Source organism: Sciurus vulgaris, assembly GCF_902686455.1.
Source record: "Sciurus vulgaris genome assembly, chromosome: 8".
In the NCBI taxonomy this organism is placed as follows: Eukaryota; Metazoa; Chordata; class Mammalia; order Rodentia; family Sciuridae; genus Sciurus; species Sciurus vulgaris.
Window position 1 is genome coordinate 7600216 of NC_136468.1, and position 19097 is coordinate 7619312.

At 51.1% G+C, this 19097-nt stretch overlaps 1 protein-coding gene across 1 annotated transcript; it reads right to left on the minus strand.

Annotated features, from left to right (window-relative positions):
- Positions 1-4684: 4684 nt before the first annotated feature.
- LOC306667058 (uncharacterized protein) lies at positions 4685-18943 on the minus strand. Its single transcript, XM_079149321.1, has 6 exons — positions 18737-18943; positions 15879-16232; positions 14909-15035; positions 13751-13855; positions 10304-10408; positions 4685-9461 (listed from the first exon to the last, which is right to left on the minus strand). Exons 1-6 carry the CDS (start codon positions 18758-18760, stop codon positions 8341-8343), a joined length of 1836 nt encoding a protein of 611 aa, XP_079005447.1. The 5' UTR covers positions 18761-18943; the 3' UTR covers positions 4685-8340.
- Between the last annotated feature and the right edge of the window lie 154 nt (positions 18944-19097).

A 19097-nucleotide genomic window follows, 5' to 3' on the forward strand; every position in this document is an offset into this window, starting at 1 on the left:
CAAATTTTGAACCATATAAACACATTATTTTTTTTCAATATGTTGTTACCTATCCAAAAAGGAAGAAAGTATAAAAGAACAAAAATCCAGTACAGTCTAGGAAATGCCTCTTGCATGACATGGGGATTCCTTGTCCCCCTCACCTCTGCCCCCTCCCACTGGGCTTCTGTACTGCAGTGTACATGCATGTGTACATGCATGTTCCTTTAGTACAGGAAGTAAATACAGAGCTAGGCACAGTGGTGCAGGTGTGTATTCCCAGCTGCTTGGGAAGCTGAGGTGGGAAGATCCGTGAGCCAGGAGTTCAAGACCAGCCAGGAGTTCAAGACCAGACTGGATTGCATAGATCCCATCTCAACAACAACAAAAGCAAACATAAAAGTCATTGAAACACACAAAATGTCTTAGAGACACTAGGAGTAAAACATTTCCCAAACCCAGTTTATCATAAATTATAATAAAATACAAGTTAAAACAAGATACATACTTGGAACTTCTAAGCACTCTGGGGTTGAATTTGCTGAGACATGGGCTCCAGCTTGAGCGTAGTCATTTTTCGACTTACAGGAACACCCCCCCTGGACCAAGCACCCCGACGGCCACCACCAGGCCTTCTTTGCCCGTGTGTCTCCATCATCTAACAGAGAGCTTGCACACAGTTAGGGTTCCCGGAATCACACAGGCCAGTCCTGGCCCTGGTGGAGAGCCCTCTGCAACCAACGAGCAGAGCGCGCACCTCCGACAAGCCCTCGGGAGCACGCCCAGGCCTGCCACCCTCTCCTGCCAGCCTGCAGCCCGCTCACCTCACGACCATCCGCGCCTTACCTGCTATCAGAGTTGACTGAATCTGGGTGGCTAGACATCCAAGACCGAGGGGTCAGCAGGCTTCTTCTCCTGAGGCCTTTCCTGATGGCTGGCAGACACCCCCTCCTCGCTGTCCTCACGTGGCCCTCCCTCTGTGCATGTGCATGCCTGGGGTCTCTTCCTCCCCCGAGAAGGCCCCCAGGCCCATTCCACAGCCTCATTTTAACTTAATCACTTCTTTAGAGACCTTACCTCCAAATACAGTGACGTTCTGCAGTGCTGAGGTTGGGGACTTTGACATGAGTTTGCGGGTGGGATACACAAAAGCCAACCGAACACCTACGAGATCACTCCTCATGCTACTGCCTTTCAAACTCTTAGTCAATGTCACGGACTGAATGTTTCTGTCTCCCAAAATTCATGTGGAAATCCTAATCCTCAAAGTGCAGGTATTTGAAGGCAATTGGTTTAGATGACTGTGGGGTTCCCGTAAGATCAGCGCTCTCATTAGAAGAGGAAATACTAGTGCCCTACTCCCCACCTCCTCTGGGAACGCAGAGGGTGGTGACTCGCAAGCCCAGAGGAGAATCCTCATGAGGAACCCGATCTGTTGGCACCTCGTCTTGGATTCCAGCCACCAGACCTGTGAGGAAGAAGAACTCCCATTGATGACGCTACCCAGTCTACGACAGGGTTACTGCAGCCCAGGCTGACGAATACAGTCCACGTGGTCATTTCAGCTGTTGTTTGGTTTAGTTTTTGCTTGTTATCCAGACTGATATTTGAAGATAACAAGGCTGGTGAAACGGGACTTCCCACGTAGCTTCCCCTGCACATCCCTTCTGGAACACGATTTGGCAAAACCATATTTATCAATTGACTCAGTCATGCCACTTCTGAGAATCCACTTCGAAGAAATAAACGAAGCTGGATGCAAAGGTCTGCCCCTGTAGCCCTGCTGAAGTGGGAGGATTGCTTGAGCTCAGGAGTTCAAGACCAGCTGGGAAAATAGTGAGACCTCTTCTGGGGTGGGGTGGACTGGGGAAGACAGGATAAAGAAAGAGCCATAGAAAATAACAAATCTTCGTCACGGTATTATTTGTAATTTAAAATAGGGGAAAAAAAAAAAAAAAAAGCCCTAAATGTCCCGTAATAGGAGAATGGTTAACAACATTCACTCAATGGAATGCTATGAAGTCATTTTACAAGATCATTTAATTTTTATTAAGTACCTGCTATATGCCAGGCACTGTGTTAAACAAGACAGATACAAAGATAAGAAAAGCAATGCTTGCTTTCAAAGAATTTACATTGTCATTCAAAACAGAGAGAAACTCTGGAGAATCCTAAATTTATCTGGGAATAAGCAGGAATTATAATCTGGGATCTGTGTGCCATGATAGATCATAGGCATATCCAAGGAGGCAAGGACGAGGGGGAGCTTTTTAAAGCAGGAAGAAGTTGGCACAAACTGGAAACAAAGTTCATTAGTCACGGAGGGTCCCCGCAGGAGCTGTTGATGACTCAGTGGCTGATGGTTTCCCGGGAGGTGTCTTCACAGAAATGTTCCCTGCTGTCAGACCGTTCTTACAGTAGTTCTTACCACAGGCCTATTTGAAGGACTTGTGATACAAGCATGAGACCCCCCTCTCTCATGACCTCCTGGTTCCACTGTGGTTTGGGTCTGATGTGACTCCATCTTGTCATCAAGAGCTTTCACATTTTCCCCTTTGATCAAGATCTTTGCCCCAAAGCATCACCAATGATTTAACTTGTGGTGAGGTTGTCCCTCATTGCTGAGATGGACCAGTCCCAGTTGGTCCAATCTGAGGTCAGGGGAAATGACCAATAGCTACGTTAATGTCAAGACCCTCTTAGCCAGTTTTGAGTGACAAGGAGTCTTAGAGGAAGTGGCTCTGAGGCCAAGTCTGCCTAGAATTCACTGTGAAGTTGAACTTTGCTCTGTAGGCATTGTCTATCATCTCTCAGTGCTGGGCCAGCATCATTCTGTTAGAAGTTGTACTTCTACAACAATTTGACAGGCAACAGGTTTGTATTTCTACAGAAATCTGACAGGCAACAACGTTTTAAAAGTAATACAAAGTAATAATAATTCTATGACAACCCAGATTGTACAATAGTTTTTACATCATCAACTCAAGCCTGAAGGAACTGACTAAACAAATCGAATGACCTTCAGGAACTGGGAGACTTATTAGCAGATATGAGGGGCAACTAGAAGAATCCATCGTCTACCCAGTCAGGTAGATAATAACTCAAGAACAGTGAACACAGCTCCACACTAACATAGTTTTCCTTTGAAACATAATTCTTCTGTCTCTGGTTCCCCGTGAGTGACTCCATCTTGGCATCAGCAGCTTTCACAGCATTTTAGTGGAAGGAGACACAAAACATTTATTCAATCATTCAAACGTTCTGTAGGTATCTGTTATGTGCCAGGGACTATTCTAGGCACTGGGCAGGAACAAAATAAAAACCTAGTCACATGGAGCTGACTATATGTCAAATACCTGTGAGAAACACAGGCAGAGTAAGGGGAATGCACAGGGCCAGGGATGCAGGGGAGGTTGATATTTTAGATCCAGTGGTCAAGGATGACATGTAGAAAATCATTGTTAAGTGCACAGGGAGCGAGCTGTGTAGACCTCTGAGGCGGGAGACCAGTGAGGGCCAAGGCCCAGAGGCAGGAGCATGGCTGAGGGTGGCCAGGTAAAAAGGATGATCCCTTTATCCTGACCATAAGGGGGCGCTGGGCAGCAGACCAGAGAACTGCACAAGCTGGGCTGTGAAGCGTGATGCTGGACAACTGGGGTGGCAGCAGAGGAGCCTGGGGCAGTTGAGGACTAGGGCATTATTCACACAATGAGGCGTCAGCGGATATTCAAGCTGCAGGTAACATGTCACATTTCATTTCAACCCATCATCCTGACAGATATGTAAAGGAGGGAAGGGGGAACTTATGAGAAGTGCTTAAATGTGGAAGCACCTACTTTAGATGTGCATGTGTAAAAACACGGGCAGAAAAGACTAGAAGAAATGACATCAAAATTACAGCAGTGATTGGATCAGATGTTGCATTTATGAATTTAAAAAAAAAAAGATTTTTCCATATGTTTTGTGTCACATTTATGGCTTATTTTTATTTTTTATTACTTATTACTTTTCCAGCACAGGTGATTGCTTGGCAAGTGGTCCACCCCTGAGTTACACCCCAGCTCCATTAATGACTTTAAAAAGGCCTGTCCGCTCTCCATTACTTAAAGGACAAAACTCAAACTCCTAGGTTTGGCAAACAAGGCCTTTCACTTAACCCCCAGCTGGCAACACAGAACAGCAGCTGTCTTTTCATCGTACATCCCCAGCAAACGTGTGAAGTAGCAAGTGTATCGCTATCAGCGCCCCGGGCGGGGGTCTTCCTCATGCCATTCTCCTGCGGGTGCCCTGACCTCCTGCTGAGCACGAACCTCACAGTCACACCGTGTGGCTCGGACCTGATGCTCACTCCTGAGCGTCATGCTTCTGCAGGCACGTCCTTGCTTGGCAGTTGGTCTTTTCCTCTTCCGGCTTCTCCATCCACGCGTATTCCCTACTTGCTGTCACCACTACTGCTTTGCAGTGGATTTCAGCGTTTGGCATGTCACTCACACACACACCCCTCAGAGCACAGTCCTCCCCACAGCATTTACCACCCCGTCTTACTGCAGTGCTACACTGGGCATGGGAAATGTTACTGAGTACTTGAATCCATCAACCCCAATCTGGAGCAATCCAGATTGCTGTAACCTGACGTGAAGAACAGGGACTCTGGGCTGCGGTTGTGGCTCAGAGGTAGGGTGCTTGTCTAGCACCGCGAGGCACTACATAAAAAAATAAAGATATCGTGTGCATCTACAACTAAAAATATTTAAAAACAAACAAACAACCAGGGATTTTAAACCCCTGCTGTTTGGCAATGCTTGGACAGGTGAGGGAAAGCCCTCTCAAGCACCCTTAGACTAGGACCACTTAGGCATGGATCTACTTGAGGAAGGGTCTCATTTGGCTTAGTGTTCTACCATCGCCATCTTGAAACTCGAGATCTTGAACTTGTGTTTGTTTAGCCTTACTCTTCCCCAGGTGTGCCTCTAAAACCTCACGCCAGGCCAATGACCAGTCACTTCCCCACCCCAGGAGGAAACGACGTATGTGTCAAAGAACTGAGGGACCCCTGGGTAAAGTACCACAAACCAGGCGGCTTGCAACAATGGAAATTGATTCTCCCACGGTTCTGGAGGCTGGAGGTCTGAAATCAAGCGTCAGCAGGGTCACGCCCTCTGAAGGCTTGAGGAGACAATCTGTTGTGGTCATCCTCAGTTTCTGAGCTGCATTCGTTGGCTGGTAAACACATCACTCAAACTCAATCCATTGTCACATGATCGCCACGTTGTCTCCATCTTCACGGTTTTCTCTTCTTACAGGGACACCAGTCTTACTGAATTAAGTCTTATCCTACTCCGGCGTAACTTCATCTTACTGAGATCTCAATTAGATCTGCAAAGACCTCATCTCCAACTTGAGCCACATTCTAGGTCCTGGAAGTCAGGACTAGAACCTATCTTTCAGTGACACAATACAACCCACAACAAGGTGCCATCAACAACTGCAGTCAAGCCCTTGGGTCTGGACCATTGGGGAGGGAGTGGCTGTAAGACAATGGCCTAAAGTAAATGGAGTGGAAATTCAAGAAAGGAAGAGTAACAAGGAAGGAATCAGAAGCTTTTGGGAGGAAGGTGTCTCACTCAGCCCAGGCTGCCATAATAAAATGCCAGACTGCAGAGCCTAGACTATAGGAATTTCACAGCTCTGGAGGCTAAAGCTGAGGTCACAGTGCTACACACTGGGTCCTGGTGAGGACTCTCCTTCTGTCCTGTACACAGTCACCTTCTCATCCCGTCCCCACCTGGCAGAGTTCTGATCTCTTCCTGCAAGGCCACTAATCCCATAGTGACCCCATCCTGCTGATCTCATCCAAACCTAATCACCTCATCCAAAGGTCCCATCTCCAAACACCACACTGAAGTCAGGGCTTCAACACATGAACTTGAAGATGCAATTCAGCCCACAGCAGAACGTTAGATGAATTTAGTACATGAAATCAGAGAACCCACCACCTTTATTGTCTGAAGGTCCAGAGAACCCGCCCTGCAATAGGTATGCACTTAAGGCCAAGGAGGCGCTGGGAGGTTAGGGGGATTATTGTCTGCAGCTTGGGTTTGGGGCAGGAGTTGCTGACACAGAACTGAACTCCCTGGTGCCAAAAGAAACCATGGGAATCCAGAAGGAAGAGGCAAACTCAAGAGCAGTCCTGGATCTGAACTGTTGGTAGCCCATGTCAACGGAATAACAATGCTATTGCTGGTTCACTTTTACACACTGAGGACCTTTGTCTAAAAATAAATCTTCTGACCTAGCATTGTCAAGAATAAATCTTGGTGGCAAACATATCAGCCACCTAGCCAGTTTTCACTTTATAAAAGGACACCTCATGCACCTCACGTTTCCCAGTGTGGGAACATGTCTACAGTGGGACACACTTAACAGCCTGCATTAGTAACAGTCAGGATGAAATGGATGCATTTTTTTTTTCCTTGCTTAGTGAAACAGAAAATAAAGGTGTGTCTTACAATTGATGGAGTTTAGATTTGATGACATAGTTAATGGATAAATATTATTCAAGGTGGGAAATGGTAAAGAGGTGCTAAACTTTGCATTTCAGATCAATGGCATTAAAATTGGGTGTGGTGCCACATGTGGGCCACTCATTCATCCCAGAGGCAGGTGCTGTCCAGGTGCGGATCCAGGGCTGAATGCTAAGGCCCTGCCCTCCAGGCCTACTTCACTCTGCCTGCCTTTGGAACCCTGTCCTGGACTTTAGTCCACCTGGGACTTTTCTTCAGAACTTCAAAATGCAGCACAGTTGAATCAACTGTAGTTTACCACTGCTCATCAGAACCTGGAGTCACACAGTTACTACATCGTAAACAAGAACAATCCCCAGCAGGATCAGGAGGGGAGGGGCTTACGGTTCCACACAAATCTCCTTAGAGGTTTTAAGTGATTACGGTAAATTAGAACTCCCCCAAACCCAACACCAGGTATAGACACGAAAGCCAGGGGGCAGCATGGGAGCTGCCATGCTCTCCGAGTGCAGCCTCTAGTGCACCCACTTCTGCTCCCATGTCCCCAAAGCAAGGAAAATGGTAGAGACAGCACCACCCCTCCGGTGTGCATCCCTAGGAACGCACATGCACACACTCCAGGTACTGGGGGTTAGGGGATAATCTGACAGTGGGGTCTCAGAACTCCTAGGGGATCTAGGAAGCCAGTGTGGGCTGAGATCTCCTGTAGTCGGGGAGGAATTTATCAAAATGACAGGGTTCCAAACCAGCCAGCTACCCATAAGCCCGACCTGAAAAGTCCATGTTGCTGGCCCAAATTTTTGAGATAGAGAGTGACCAAGATCTCAAGGGTCTCTTCTGCTGCTGGCAGGCCACATCCTCTTTCTTCCTTCCTTCCTCTCAACTTGCAGTGCTTCTGCCAACATTCATCGTGCCCATGCCACCTGCTGGCATTTGCGCCCACATCCCCGGTGCTACAGATGACGCGAGCTACCCTTCCTAGTCCCAGCAAAACACAAGGAGGCCTTGGTTCTTCTGTGTTCATCCCCAGTGGGGCACAGCTCGGGTTCCAGAAAGGCCCCTTTCCTGCCGCTCCAGCAAGAGCTTGAAGGCAAACCTTACACCAATTAAACGGTGCCTCATGGGGGACAGCAGGGCTCTTTGTGAGCTCTGAGCCAGTAGCCCCGGCCTTCTGGGACACTCTGGCCCACAAAGTTGCCTTTCCCAGGTTGGGGAGCAGAAAATTGGGAGCCACACAGAAAATCCCCGTGAATTTTATGGCAACTCACCAAGGCTCTTGGTTCTGTACTGACGGGCACTTGGACTTGGCTATTTAAAGGGAAGCTAGGTCAGGAGTGGACTCCACCTGAAGAAATCCCTTAGCATCTGCACAGTTCCTATGAGGGGAGCCGAGGGCTGCTAGAAGGGCAAGCCCACGTCCCCGCAAGGCACTGAGCATGACCTTGGAAGCAGGTCCTCCAATTTTACTCCCTTCCTGGAGAGGTCCCAGCAGGTCACTCCCTCCCAACCCAAGAAGGCCCTTCCTACAGTGGGCCCTGCCTCCAATTGGCAGAGCCTTCCTGCAGCAAGAAGTCCCCCAGGCACTTTGCCCACTCAGTCCCTGGAAGAATAGCCTCGGCTGGGAGTGCTTCCCTTGCATGCACAAGGCCCTGGTTCAATTCCCAGCACCACCACCAAAAAAAAAAAAGGGGGGGGGCAGCCTCCCCTGGGAAGCCTACTGGACAGCACCATGTCCTCCACAGAACCGGCAGGCTCCCCTTAGGAGAGGTAGCTTGGATTCGTGGGGCACCCAGGGTCTCTGTGTCCTCAGGGATCACCTGAGGGAGCTCTCTGGGTGCTACCTGGCATTCTCCATCTTCACACTGGAAAGAAAACTGTGAATGGACCCCCGCAGCTCCTCCTGACTACTGCCACTCAGCTGCCTGCCCCCAGGGTGCACCCTGTGGTCCCACTCAGCTCCAGTGCCCTCAGATCTGGGTGGAACAGAAGGGTCACTGGGGGTCCTTCCCCACGGTGCACCTCTGAGGAGGCCCACAGGGGGCTCGTGGCTTGGAGAGCCCCTCTCACAAGCTGCACAAGCAGAGGAGGTGCGGCTGGCATGGCTGCCCTGGTGGCGCACGAGCCAGGAGCGACAAGTGAAGCTCTTGCCGCAGTGGCCACAGGAGAAGCGCTTCTCCTGCGAGTGGCCACGCAGGTGCCGCAGAAAGCTGGGCTTGTGTGCGAAGCGCGAGCCACACTGGGAGCACTGGAAGGCGCGCTCTCCCGAGTGCACGCGCTGGTGCACCGTCAGGTTGGCCAGGCGTGTGAAGCGCTTGTCACACTGTGTGCACGGGAAGGGCTTCTCACCCGTGTGCGTGCGACGGTGCTCCACCAGCGTGGACAGGCGGCCGAAGCGCCGGCCACACTGCGTGCACGGGAAGGGCCTCTCGCCGGTGTGCGTGCGACGGTGCTGCAGCAGCGTGGACAGGCGGCCGAAGCGCTTCTCGCACTCAGCGCACTCATACGGCTTCTCCCCCGTGTGCGTGCGGTAGTGCGTGGTGAGCGTCGACTGATGAACAAAGCTCTTGCCGCACTGGGCACAGGTGTGGGTGCGCTGGGCCGTGTGCGCACTGCCGTGGCTAGTGACGGTGGCCTGCTGCGTGAAGCTCTTAGGACACTGCTCACAGGGGAGGGGCTGGGGGTCACGGTGCGAGCGCTCCTGCTGTGCGCTGAGCTCCTTGCTGCTGAAGCCCTGGTCATGCTCAGCACAGGGCCAGCACTGCTCTGGCACAGCCTGGCTCTGCGGACCTGGAGGACAGGAGGTCACCTCTTTTTCCCTTGTGGCATGAGGCAGGTCCCCACAGGTGCCCCCCTGCACGTCTTCCTTGCGAGGTTCCCCTTCAGCTGCCCAGGCTGGCTCCAGGACTTCGGACTTCCCCTCCAGGATCCTCTTCTCTGCGCTGGCTAGCCAGGTCTGTGCTAGGAAGGGACAGCAAGCAGGTCACCTCTGGAGCCAGGCCACCCTGATCCTTTGCTCTTCTGTTATCAGTAGCCTCCACCCCTACTCACGAGTCTATCACTAAAGGCCTCCCCTGTGGCCCCAGGCTACCTGATCTTCTGCCTGCCTTCTGCCAGGTTCCCACGCCGAGCTACTCTATGAAATGTCACCCAAATGCCCTGTTCATCCAGCTCTGTGCCTCGGCTCCAGCGTCCTCTCCACCTGCAATGCCTCTCTCACCACGCTTCAGGGCCCTCTCAGCCTCTGCTCTCCCAGGAGTCTCCCAAGACCAGCGAAGTGGTATTTTCCCTGGAAGCACCTTATCTGCCACACATGGCCACAAGACGTCCCATTTGCCACAGCTTAGTGGCAGCACATCTTTGCCTGTACACTGTTAAGCAGCTGTGCTTCTTCTTAGGAAAATGTTCATCATTTTCACAAGATCCCAAAGGGCTCTCTGGTTCTCTTCCTCTTCTCCCTTCATACTGCTTACCTGTATTAATCGTCTCTCCCAACCATAAGTTCCTTGTGGGGACAGGGGAATCTCTATCTAATGCATCGATGAGTCCCCACAGTGCCCAGCACCACGCTAGCCAGTTTGTAAAATGAAGTTAGGAAACATTTTCAGGAGAAAAAGGAGAATGAGTTCATGCAACTCTACAGGACACCCCAGCAAACAGATGAGGCCACACAGATACAGCACAATGCAGGCGCCTGACGCTGCCTCCCCCTTCAGGACACTCCTGCAGAAGGCTCTGCTGCCTCACGGTGCCCACGGTCCAAGGCCCAGGGACGCAGCCTGCAGCCCTGCCCTGAGTCTTACCTGAGCACAGGTGTGCAGTGGCCTCCTGCAGGTTCCTCCCACATGCTTCTTCCTCTTGCTTGATCTGAAGCAGACCTCCCGGGAGAGATCCCATCTGGCCTGCTTCTAAGGGAGAGGGGAGGAGGCCCTGAGGGCATCAGAGGCCTGGGCTTCCTTCCTCTCCTGGTCTGAGTCAGGGACAGCCATCAGCGGGCTCTACCAGCAGGACCATAGGTCCCAACAAGGGCAGAGCAGACACCAGGGTCTCCAGGAACACCGGCATGTGCTGTGGCAGGGAGCCAGGAGACCTGGGGTTGCGTGGCAGTGAGTGATTGGCTGCGGGCTGTGACCAGGTGGCCGGCAGCCTTCCACCACCACCTGCCTTACTCCTGGAGTAACAGAGGGCCTGATGTTTGGCTGGACCCACAAACCCCAGGATGAAGACCATGTTTCCAGGCCTTCCCTGCCAGCAGACAACTAACGGATGTGAGGGACTCCGCTCCACTAATCACATGACCTGACAGTCTCGTCTAAAACAGGAGGAAACAAAGGCTGTCAGAGTTAAAAGTGTCTGATAAGAACAAATGTGTGTTCACTGAATGAGAAATGTGCTTTCTTAAACAGAACAGGCATCCCCTTCCCCTCCGGCTACCGCTTCACCCATTTGTCCCATCGTCCCAGAAGCGAGACACCTATACACACTTGAATTGGGAAACAAATACATCACTCATGGTAACTTTGAAATAATTATTTTTGCAGAACTGAAAACTTGTGAATTTAATGGGTTAACGGCTGTGATGTGGCAGTGGCCATGAGGACAAGACCCGCCCTGGGAAAGGTGAAGCAACAAGCTGGAAGGAGCCTGGGCCTGTGCCTGACCTGCCAAATAAGTCCTGTCAGGAGGAGAAACCAATCACTATCTAATTTAAGCTACTATCTCATTGTTTGAGTTTAGTTTTTTTTAATCTCTGTTTTGGAAGCCTACATAACACAGTGTCCTTGGTAGGCGTCCTTCAGGGGCCAAGTGTCCTCACGAATCTGCACCAAGCTCTAAGGCCCACCTCAAAAAATAGAACAATCACTGCACCAAGCTCTAAGGCCCACCTCAAAAAATAGAACAATCACTGCTCCTCCTTCCTACAGTGAGCTTGATAAGGGTTAGGCATAATTTTTTGTTAAATAAATGAATAAATGGGTAACATTCTAAGCCACCAACATCCACATCACTCAACTATGGGCCAGGTTTTGTATTCAGGGGCACATACAGTCCCTTTCTGACATACCTGATGCACTCTGATCCAGTCACACGGAGAAGATGCCAGCCCAGCCACACAGGCCTCACTGCCACGTGGGGGCTGGCTCCGCAATGAACAAGGGCCCTGCAAACCATGTTCCCAACAGGTTCCTAGCAGCCCAGCCTTCAGAGAAGGAAGGGGATCAAAATGTCCACTTAAAGACATTTTGTCCTTATTCAGTTAAAGACAAAAAGATCCTTACTTAACACATACTGTTGAGTGAAAACAGCAAGCTGTCGAGTGATATGCATAGTATATCTGTTTTAAAACCCTGTATTTTTCTATATACATGCATATATGTAAAAGCATGAGAAAAAAGCCTAAAAGGTCTTATACCAAAATGATCATGAGGGCTATGCTGGAGGGAACAAGGACCAGGTGGGTGGCCAGTACAGAGCCCTTCCACTTCACACATAACCTCTGTGCTGCTTAGTGAGAATATATTCCTGTAAGAAGGCATTTGCATGATTCATGTATTAATTCATCTGCATCAGCAAAACACAGACACTTTCAAAGGCCAGAGGTTGGCTAGTTGCTGATAAGGGATCTCTACAGCCTGCTTCTCGAATTCTGACTGCATTCGAACCACCGGGGACATGCTGAAATTGCAATGCCCAGATCTAGAGGATCCTGTTCACATCTCTCCCAGAATTCTGATAGAAGGAGCCCATGTGTGGAAACTTCTAGAAAATAAAGTACGTGTGCACTCACATATCCTAGGCCCACTGGTCTGTGGTAGAGTGTGAAGACAGTTCCTAGGAACACGGCCCAGGGAGGAACCAAAGCTCTCTCCAGATGAAAGTGGAAAAGCTTATAGAGAGTGGACTGCAAGAAACTGACTGCCAAGACAGCAGTGACCCAGGGCACAGGCAGCCCCAAGTCCTGAGGACACCTCCTTTCATCTCCTGATGCTTACGCTAGCCTCCTTCCAAAGCAAGCCCCAGCCCCATGGGAGAGCTGTGGGCACCTCCACAGGGGCACCTCCAGGGACCTGTAGGCCAGGCCCAGGCTGCTCTGCATCTGCCTGGGAGCAGCACAGCCTCTGAAGAGCCCTGTCCTGCCCAAATGGGCAGCGGGCACCCAGACACCTCCCTGCACCACAGGGGAGGGAGCGCCACCAGAATCTTGCAGTACCAGAATTCAGTGGAGTCACAACAGCCACTGCCCACCCAGCCCTCACACTCGGCTCCCCAGCCTGCTTGGGCTGCCACCGCTTCCTGCCACAAGGCCTGGCCCTTGACTTGGCTCACTCTCTGCAACGCCCTACAGGGGTCCCAGACAGTTTAGCCTCAGGCCTCCATGCCAGCCACTCAGAACTCATGTTACCACCTCCTTCTTCCTTGTTCTGGGGTGACTCTGTGACTTAATTTATCTACTCAGAGAGTCTGCTTCAAAACAAAGCCTTTCTCCACAAATAAAATAAAGAATCCAAAAGAAAGGAGTGGTGTCCTGGCACGATCCTTTGTGTTCTGAGCGGACAGGGCTCACACCCCAACAACCAGAGCTCCCTTTCCCCTGTTCTGTGTCTGGCTACCATTTGAATAAAGGATTCCACACCCTTAAAAAAAAAAAAAAAAAAAAGAAGAAGAAGAAAGAAAGCTAGCTTTGAAATCTGCATTCGATCTACAATTATCTGAAAAATAATGAAAACTGAGCTCCTAATGTGGCTCACTGTTCATTTAGTAATCATTCATTCTTTATGATCCACGTATGTGTCAGGTACTGTGTTAAGTGCCACGAGGGGACATTATATTAACACTCAGTCCTTTCTTGAGCACAGTGCAGTCTTACGGAAGCTCAAGATGAAGCCTGCAGTCAGGAGCAGAGAGAGCAGGTGCCACGGGCCGTGGGGACAGAGAAGGTATCCAAAGTTTCGAAGAGGATCCTGCAAGTGCTAGAACAGCCCCTGAGTCTTTGGTTCCTAGGTATATGCTCTGCCCTCAGCCTATCCCCACAGCAATCAGGGTGGTTTCAGGCCATGGTGATGGCTTCAGGGGGAAGCTCAGGAAGCAGCCCCCACATTCCCCAGGCATCGAACACCTGGGTCTGCCCAACTGTGGGCTGTGGCACGTGGAAGCTCACTTCCCCCTCTGCCTCTGTATCTTAGGAAGGGATACTGACACCTGTTCCAGGTAAAACCAGGGAGGCACATGCCTGCGGCGCGGGGACTCACCAGTGCCTGGGTTCCTGTTCCCCTCTGCACTGGGCAGGCTGTGGCTGCCTACCTCATCTCCCATCTCCGCTGGGGTCAGGCACTCTGGTGTGGTGGCTTCATGGTCTGTGGGGAGAAGAGGGCAGTGAAGGGCTCCCTTCTGCAGGCTAAGAGCAGGACCCGCGTGCATACCCTTCAAGATACATATGGTATGGGGTATCTGGGACACTGGATGGAGTGGGGCGAGGCCTCCCAGTGCCCCGAGCCAGAAGCATGAGCAATAAGAACAGGAGGAAAGGCTTCTATCCTGCCCCTCTCTCAGACAGGAGACCACGGTCACCTAGTCCAGCTGCTTCATGTGACACTGTGGGAAACTGAGGCCCAAGCTGGGGCATCATTAAACATGGTAGTCTGCTCCCTGGCCTCCTGCTGTCCTTCTTCCACATGCTCGCCCCTGCCTGCTCTTGCCAGGCACTATCCCTTACCCCGCATTCCTGCAAGACACTGGCACCTCTTCTAGAAGAGGAAGCTTGGTGCTAGGAGAGGGAAGCAAGGCATTCTTTCCTGGGCTTCGCTCTCCCTACAAGGCAAGAGAGAGGATACAGCCAACTGCTCATTTTCCCAAAGCACTGGGAGAATTCATGTGCACAAGCAGGTTGGCAGCGGAGGAGGGAGCCACAAACATCTGGGCCTAATCAAGTCTCACCTAGGCACCTGTGCACACCTGCCTGGAAGACCCCAAGGCTTAGGACTGGCCCTTATTTTCTGGACCCAGGACACCTTTTAAAGCTTGCCCACAATTAATTCTGCATTCAGCAGGAGATCGCTGCGAACTCCAAAATTCAGAGCACAGTTCAGGGAGTTCCAGGGGTGTAAACATGAGTAGGGGAGGCCCCTGCTCCCCAGAAGTGAACTGTGCCTGAAGGAGCAGCCTTGAGTCACATGAAGGGTAGATTCCAGTCTGTCTTTCTCTTCCCTGAGGTCTTGGAAAAACCATTCAATCTCGGTGTGTTTCAATGCTTAAGACCCAAAAATGGGAAGAAAAGATAACTTCTACCTGCCTGAAGGCAGAGGATGACAGGATGACACCAATGTGCTTCTGCCTCTCTGAGCCAAGGGTTTCAACTAACTGAATAACAAAATGAAAGCAAGGTTTGGAAGCCCCAGCTGGCCCCTCACCTGCAGAGCCCAGCATCTTGCGGCTTCCCTTTGCCACTTGCTTGCAAGGCCCCTTCTTCCAGTCTTGTAAGCTGCCCTCCTGCTGCTCTGAGAAACACATGGCCACCTCTTCAGCTGTCATGGGCATCTGGAAGTATAAGTTCCCCAGGTCCGCAAGAAGTTACAACCGCTTCAGGGAACAACTAGACCCAACTGTACTCTCCCCTCCCTGCCCCCAAACCAGAGCGCACTGTTTTTCAAACCACTGGGCAAATGCAGGTCTTCTCCATCACATCTGCTTCAGATAAGGGGCAGAACCAGGGGCTAGGGACCCAGGGTTAGGACTCTTGAGGTCTACTACTCTCTTCTAGGCACAAATTTATCTTCTATTCCACATGTGGGCTTCATGGAAGGACTTTCTGTTACCTCTCACTCTCAGAGGTCATTCTGGAATAAGACAACTCTTTTTTTTTTTTTTTTTTTTTTTTTTGGTAAAAGGGTTTGAAGCCAGGGGTGCTTAACCATTGAGCATATCCCCAGCCCACCCCCTCCCCACTGGGCTTTTACTTTTTAATCTTTTTTTTTTTTTTAAGTCGTTGATGGACCTTATTCATTTATTTATATATGGTACTGAGAATCAAACCCAGAGCCTCACATACAACAGGCAAGCACTCTACCACTGAGCCACAACCCCAGCATCCCCAGCACAATTTTTTAATATATCATTTTAAGTCAGGGTCTCACTAAGTCACTCAGGGCCCCATTAAGTTGCTGAGGCTGGCTTTGAACTTGCTGAGGCTGGCTTTGAACTTGCAATCCTCCTGCCAGAGCCTCTCAAGCTGCTGGGATTACAGGGGTACAGGGGTGCACCACTGCACCCAGCTTAAAGTCCAAGGGTGACTAGCATTGGGTGCCAAGAAATCAAGCTTCAGCAGCCAAGGGGCCTCTCTCCACTCTGCCTATGAGGACCCTCCTGAGTCAGTTCCTGTACCTTGGGGACCTCGCCCTTGCTGCCGGGTGGCAGCCGCAGCACCCAGGAGCTCCCATTGCGCAGCAGGTTCTCCACGTTCTCCAGTCGCCGCTGCAGCAGCCCATACTCCTGCAGCAGAGTCCCCAGCACGGCCCACTTGCCCTCCAGCTGGTTGCCGAACTCCATGGCCATCTTCTCATAGTCAGCCAGCTTCTTCTCAGCTGTTCCTGTTCGAATTTCCAGGCTTTGAAGCTGGACAGCCTGCGACTCTGTCTTCTTCTCCACGGCCTGAACAGCAGCCAAGATGGCCAGAAGGGAGATCTCTGCAGACTGAATCTGGGCCTCTCGTTGGCAGTCAGTCCCCAGGTGCCAATCCTACAACCAGACACAAGGATGTGAGTCAGCTGCCAAAAGAGGAACCAATGCCATTTCCAGATACAAGAAATTCAGGCTCCTCTGGAATGGAAAAAACTTCTCCCAGGTGCCAAAAGCCCTTTCTGGTTGGAACACCAAACAGACCCAACCTGACAGATGGTCAAGTCAGCAGACCTTAGACTTCACAGAGCCTTTGTGTGAAGAATCTTGAACCATCCCTGGGAGCAGTGGAAAAAATGAAATGGCATGCATTATCATCATAAATAGAGTATAATGGATTCCAATACCAGTTCTTCTATGAACTTTTATTAGCCAATTAACTAATCACTTTTTTTTGGAGGGGGGGGGTTTCTGGGAATTGAACCCAGAGGGGCTTAACCATTGAGTCACATTCCCCAGCCCTCCTCTTTTTAATTTTTTGTTTTAGTTGTAGGTGGACATAATACCTTTATTTATTTATATTTTCGTGGTGCTGAGGATCAAACCCAGTGCTTCACATGTGCTAGGCAAGCGCTCTACCACTGAGCCACAACTCCAGACCCGCCTTCTTTATATTATTATTTAGAGGGCTGAAATTGCTGCCTTACCTGCTCCTCAAGTTCACGGCACCCCCACCCCCCCATTAATAGGTGAGTAAGGGAAAGGGAATAAGGACTGTTCTGACCTTGATAATCTTTTTTTTTTTTTTCTTTCTTTTTTTTGCGGTGCTGGGGATTGAATCCAGGGTTTTGTGCTTGCGAGGCAAGCACTCAACCAACTGAGCTATCTCCCCAGCCCCCTTGATAATCTTGAAGGCCTGCTACCTGCTGGTGTGTGATTTCCTGCCCTGCCTGGAAAACTGGGTGCTTGTGACCCACGTGCCTAGTAAACCAGCATCCAAGGTAGTCACCACACTAGGAGGCCATATCTAGCTGCCAGGAAACAGGGGCCAGAAAAAGACAAAAGATAGCACCTTAAAGTAGTCAGAACAAGGATATAGTGAAAAAAAAAAAATCCTGCCCATCGAGGTGAACATTGTATCATGCATTACTAGAAATAACAAAATAAAGAGCCCAGGAATGCCTCAGTGGAGGCAGGGGCAGCTGAGGTATGATGGCAGCACTCCTGGATGGAGCGCTCCTAGATCTTGACCCACGTCTAACCTGTCTTCTGAATGCTGTACACCTGGAGGTGAAGCATGCTACTTCTCTAGGGACATCGTGGCTCTGCTACCTCCTAAGGCGGTGGTGTGGATGGAGTGCATTAGAGGCATGGAAAAGCACTCGGGGTGTATGACAACACCACTTGGCGTACTACTGAAAACAGGCCATGGAACAATGGCCAGAAAGTGTTCCTAAACAAAAATTGTGATTAATCCAATTTATCCCAAGACCTCTCCCAAAAAACAACTCAGTAAAAGGTCCCACACATACAAAGTACTAGTCACCAGATGTCTGTCCTTCCTTCCACCTCTTACAGCATGATGGGTCCATTCCCGAGTCTGGCCTCTGACCCATACAACACAGCATAGCCAAGAGAAGGCAAGTAGTCTTCACAGATTTGGGGCAAACATCTTTTATCTCTCTGCAGTGTCCTGCCACAAATCTGGCATGCAGGAATATCAATAAAATTTCTGCAAAGCTATTGTTAACAGGAGATGCTCTTTATCTTCTGAGACACAGAAAATCACAGCAGTTCAGTCACACCAGTCAGGGAGGGCCTAGGTCAAACCTGAGTCTGAAATACTAATCAAAAGTACTGCACACCTGTAATCCTAGCGGCTCAGGAGGCAGAGGCAGGAGGATCACAAGTTCAAATGCAGCCTCTGCAAAAGCGAGGCACCAGTGAGACCCTGTCTAAATAAAACGCAAAACAGTGCTGGGGATGTTGCTCAGTGGCCGAGTACCTCTGAATTCAGTGCCTAGTACCAAAAAAAAAAATCCCGCATACATAATGCAGATCAGCTCCCAGCAGCTGTGTTAGGGGCTGCCCGGGGAATTTTGGAAAACAAGGGCAACCTCCCGCAGGAATCCATCCTGACTGGAATCAGAGCTCAGGTCTAGAAAACCGTTTTGGGACTCTCCAGGTAGGGATTCAAGATGGGTTCCCAGGAGGATGTGAGGGCCTGATGAGACAAATATGTCCTCCCCAGACCATGACTTAGCTTGGGAAAAGATTAGATAACGGGGTGGAATGTCCCTCTGAGATGGGTCAGTTGTGGCGGGGGTGGGGGGCAGGTCCCTGAAGGACAGGTCCAGGAAAAGAAGCCTTGCAAGAGTCTCCGGAGTGAGGACTCCCACATCACCGCCCCGCAACCTGGTCCTACAGAGCCAGCGCTCCGGACCTCGGGCATCTCGCGGTGAAATCCGATTGCTCTCTGCTACCCGCGAGGAAACTGGGGCCGAGAAGGCGAAGGGACTTCATCGTGCGGCCCGAGGCGTCCTCCCCACTACGGAAGGTGGCAGGCTGGGGTAGGGCATCCTGACGAATTCAGGACTCGGCTCCACCGTGAGGGCCGCCCTTACCGGAGCCGCGGCCGCCTGAGCCATGGTCCTGCGCTGTCAAGCCAGGCGGGAGTCACCGTCGCCGCCGCGCCCGGTCCTCTCCGCCGGCGGTGCGAGCCCGGACCTGCCTTCCCCGCGGACCCGGCGCGCGGCCGCAGGGACACGAGACGCTCGCGGACCCGGGCGGAAAGCCAGGTCCAAGCCCGAGCGCTGCTATGCAGGCAGCGGGACCGCGAGCCAGGCCACGGGCGGGTCCCGCCCCGGCCCGCCCCCTTCGGAGCCGGCCCCCCCCCTTCGGAGCCGGCCCCCCATTGGCCAGCCGGGAAGCCCGCCCCCGCCCGCGAGCGTTAGGCCGCAGCCCGGAGCCCGCCCCCCATTGGCT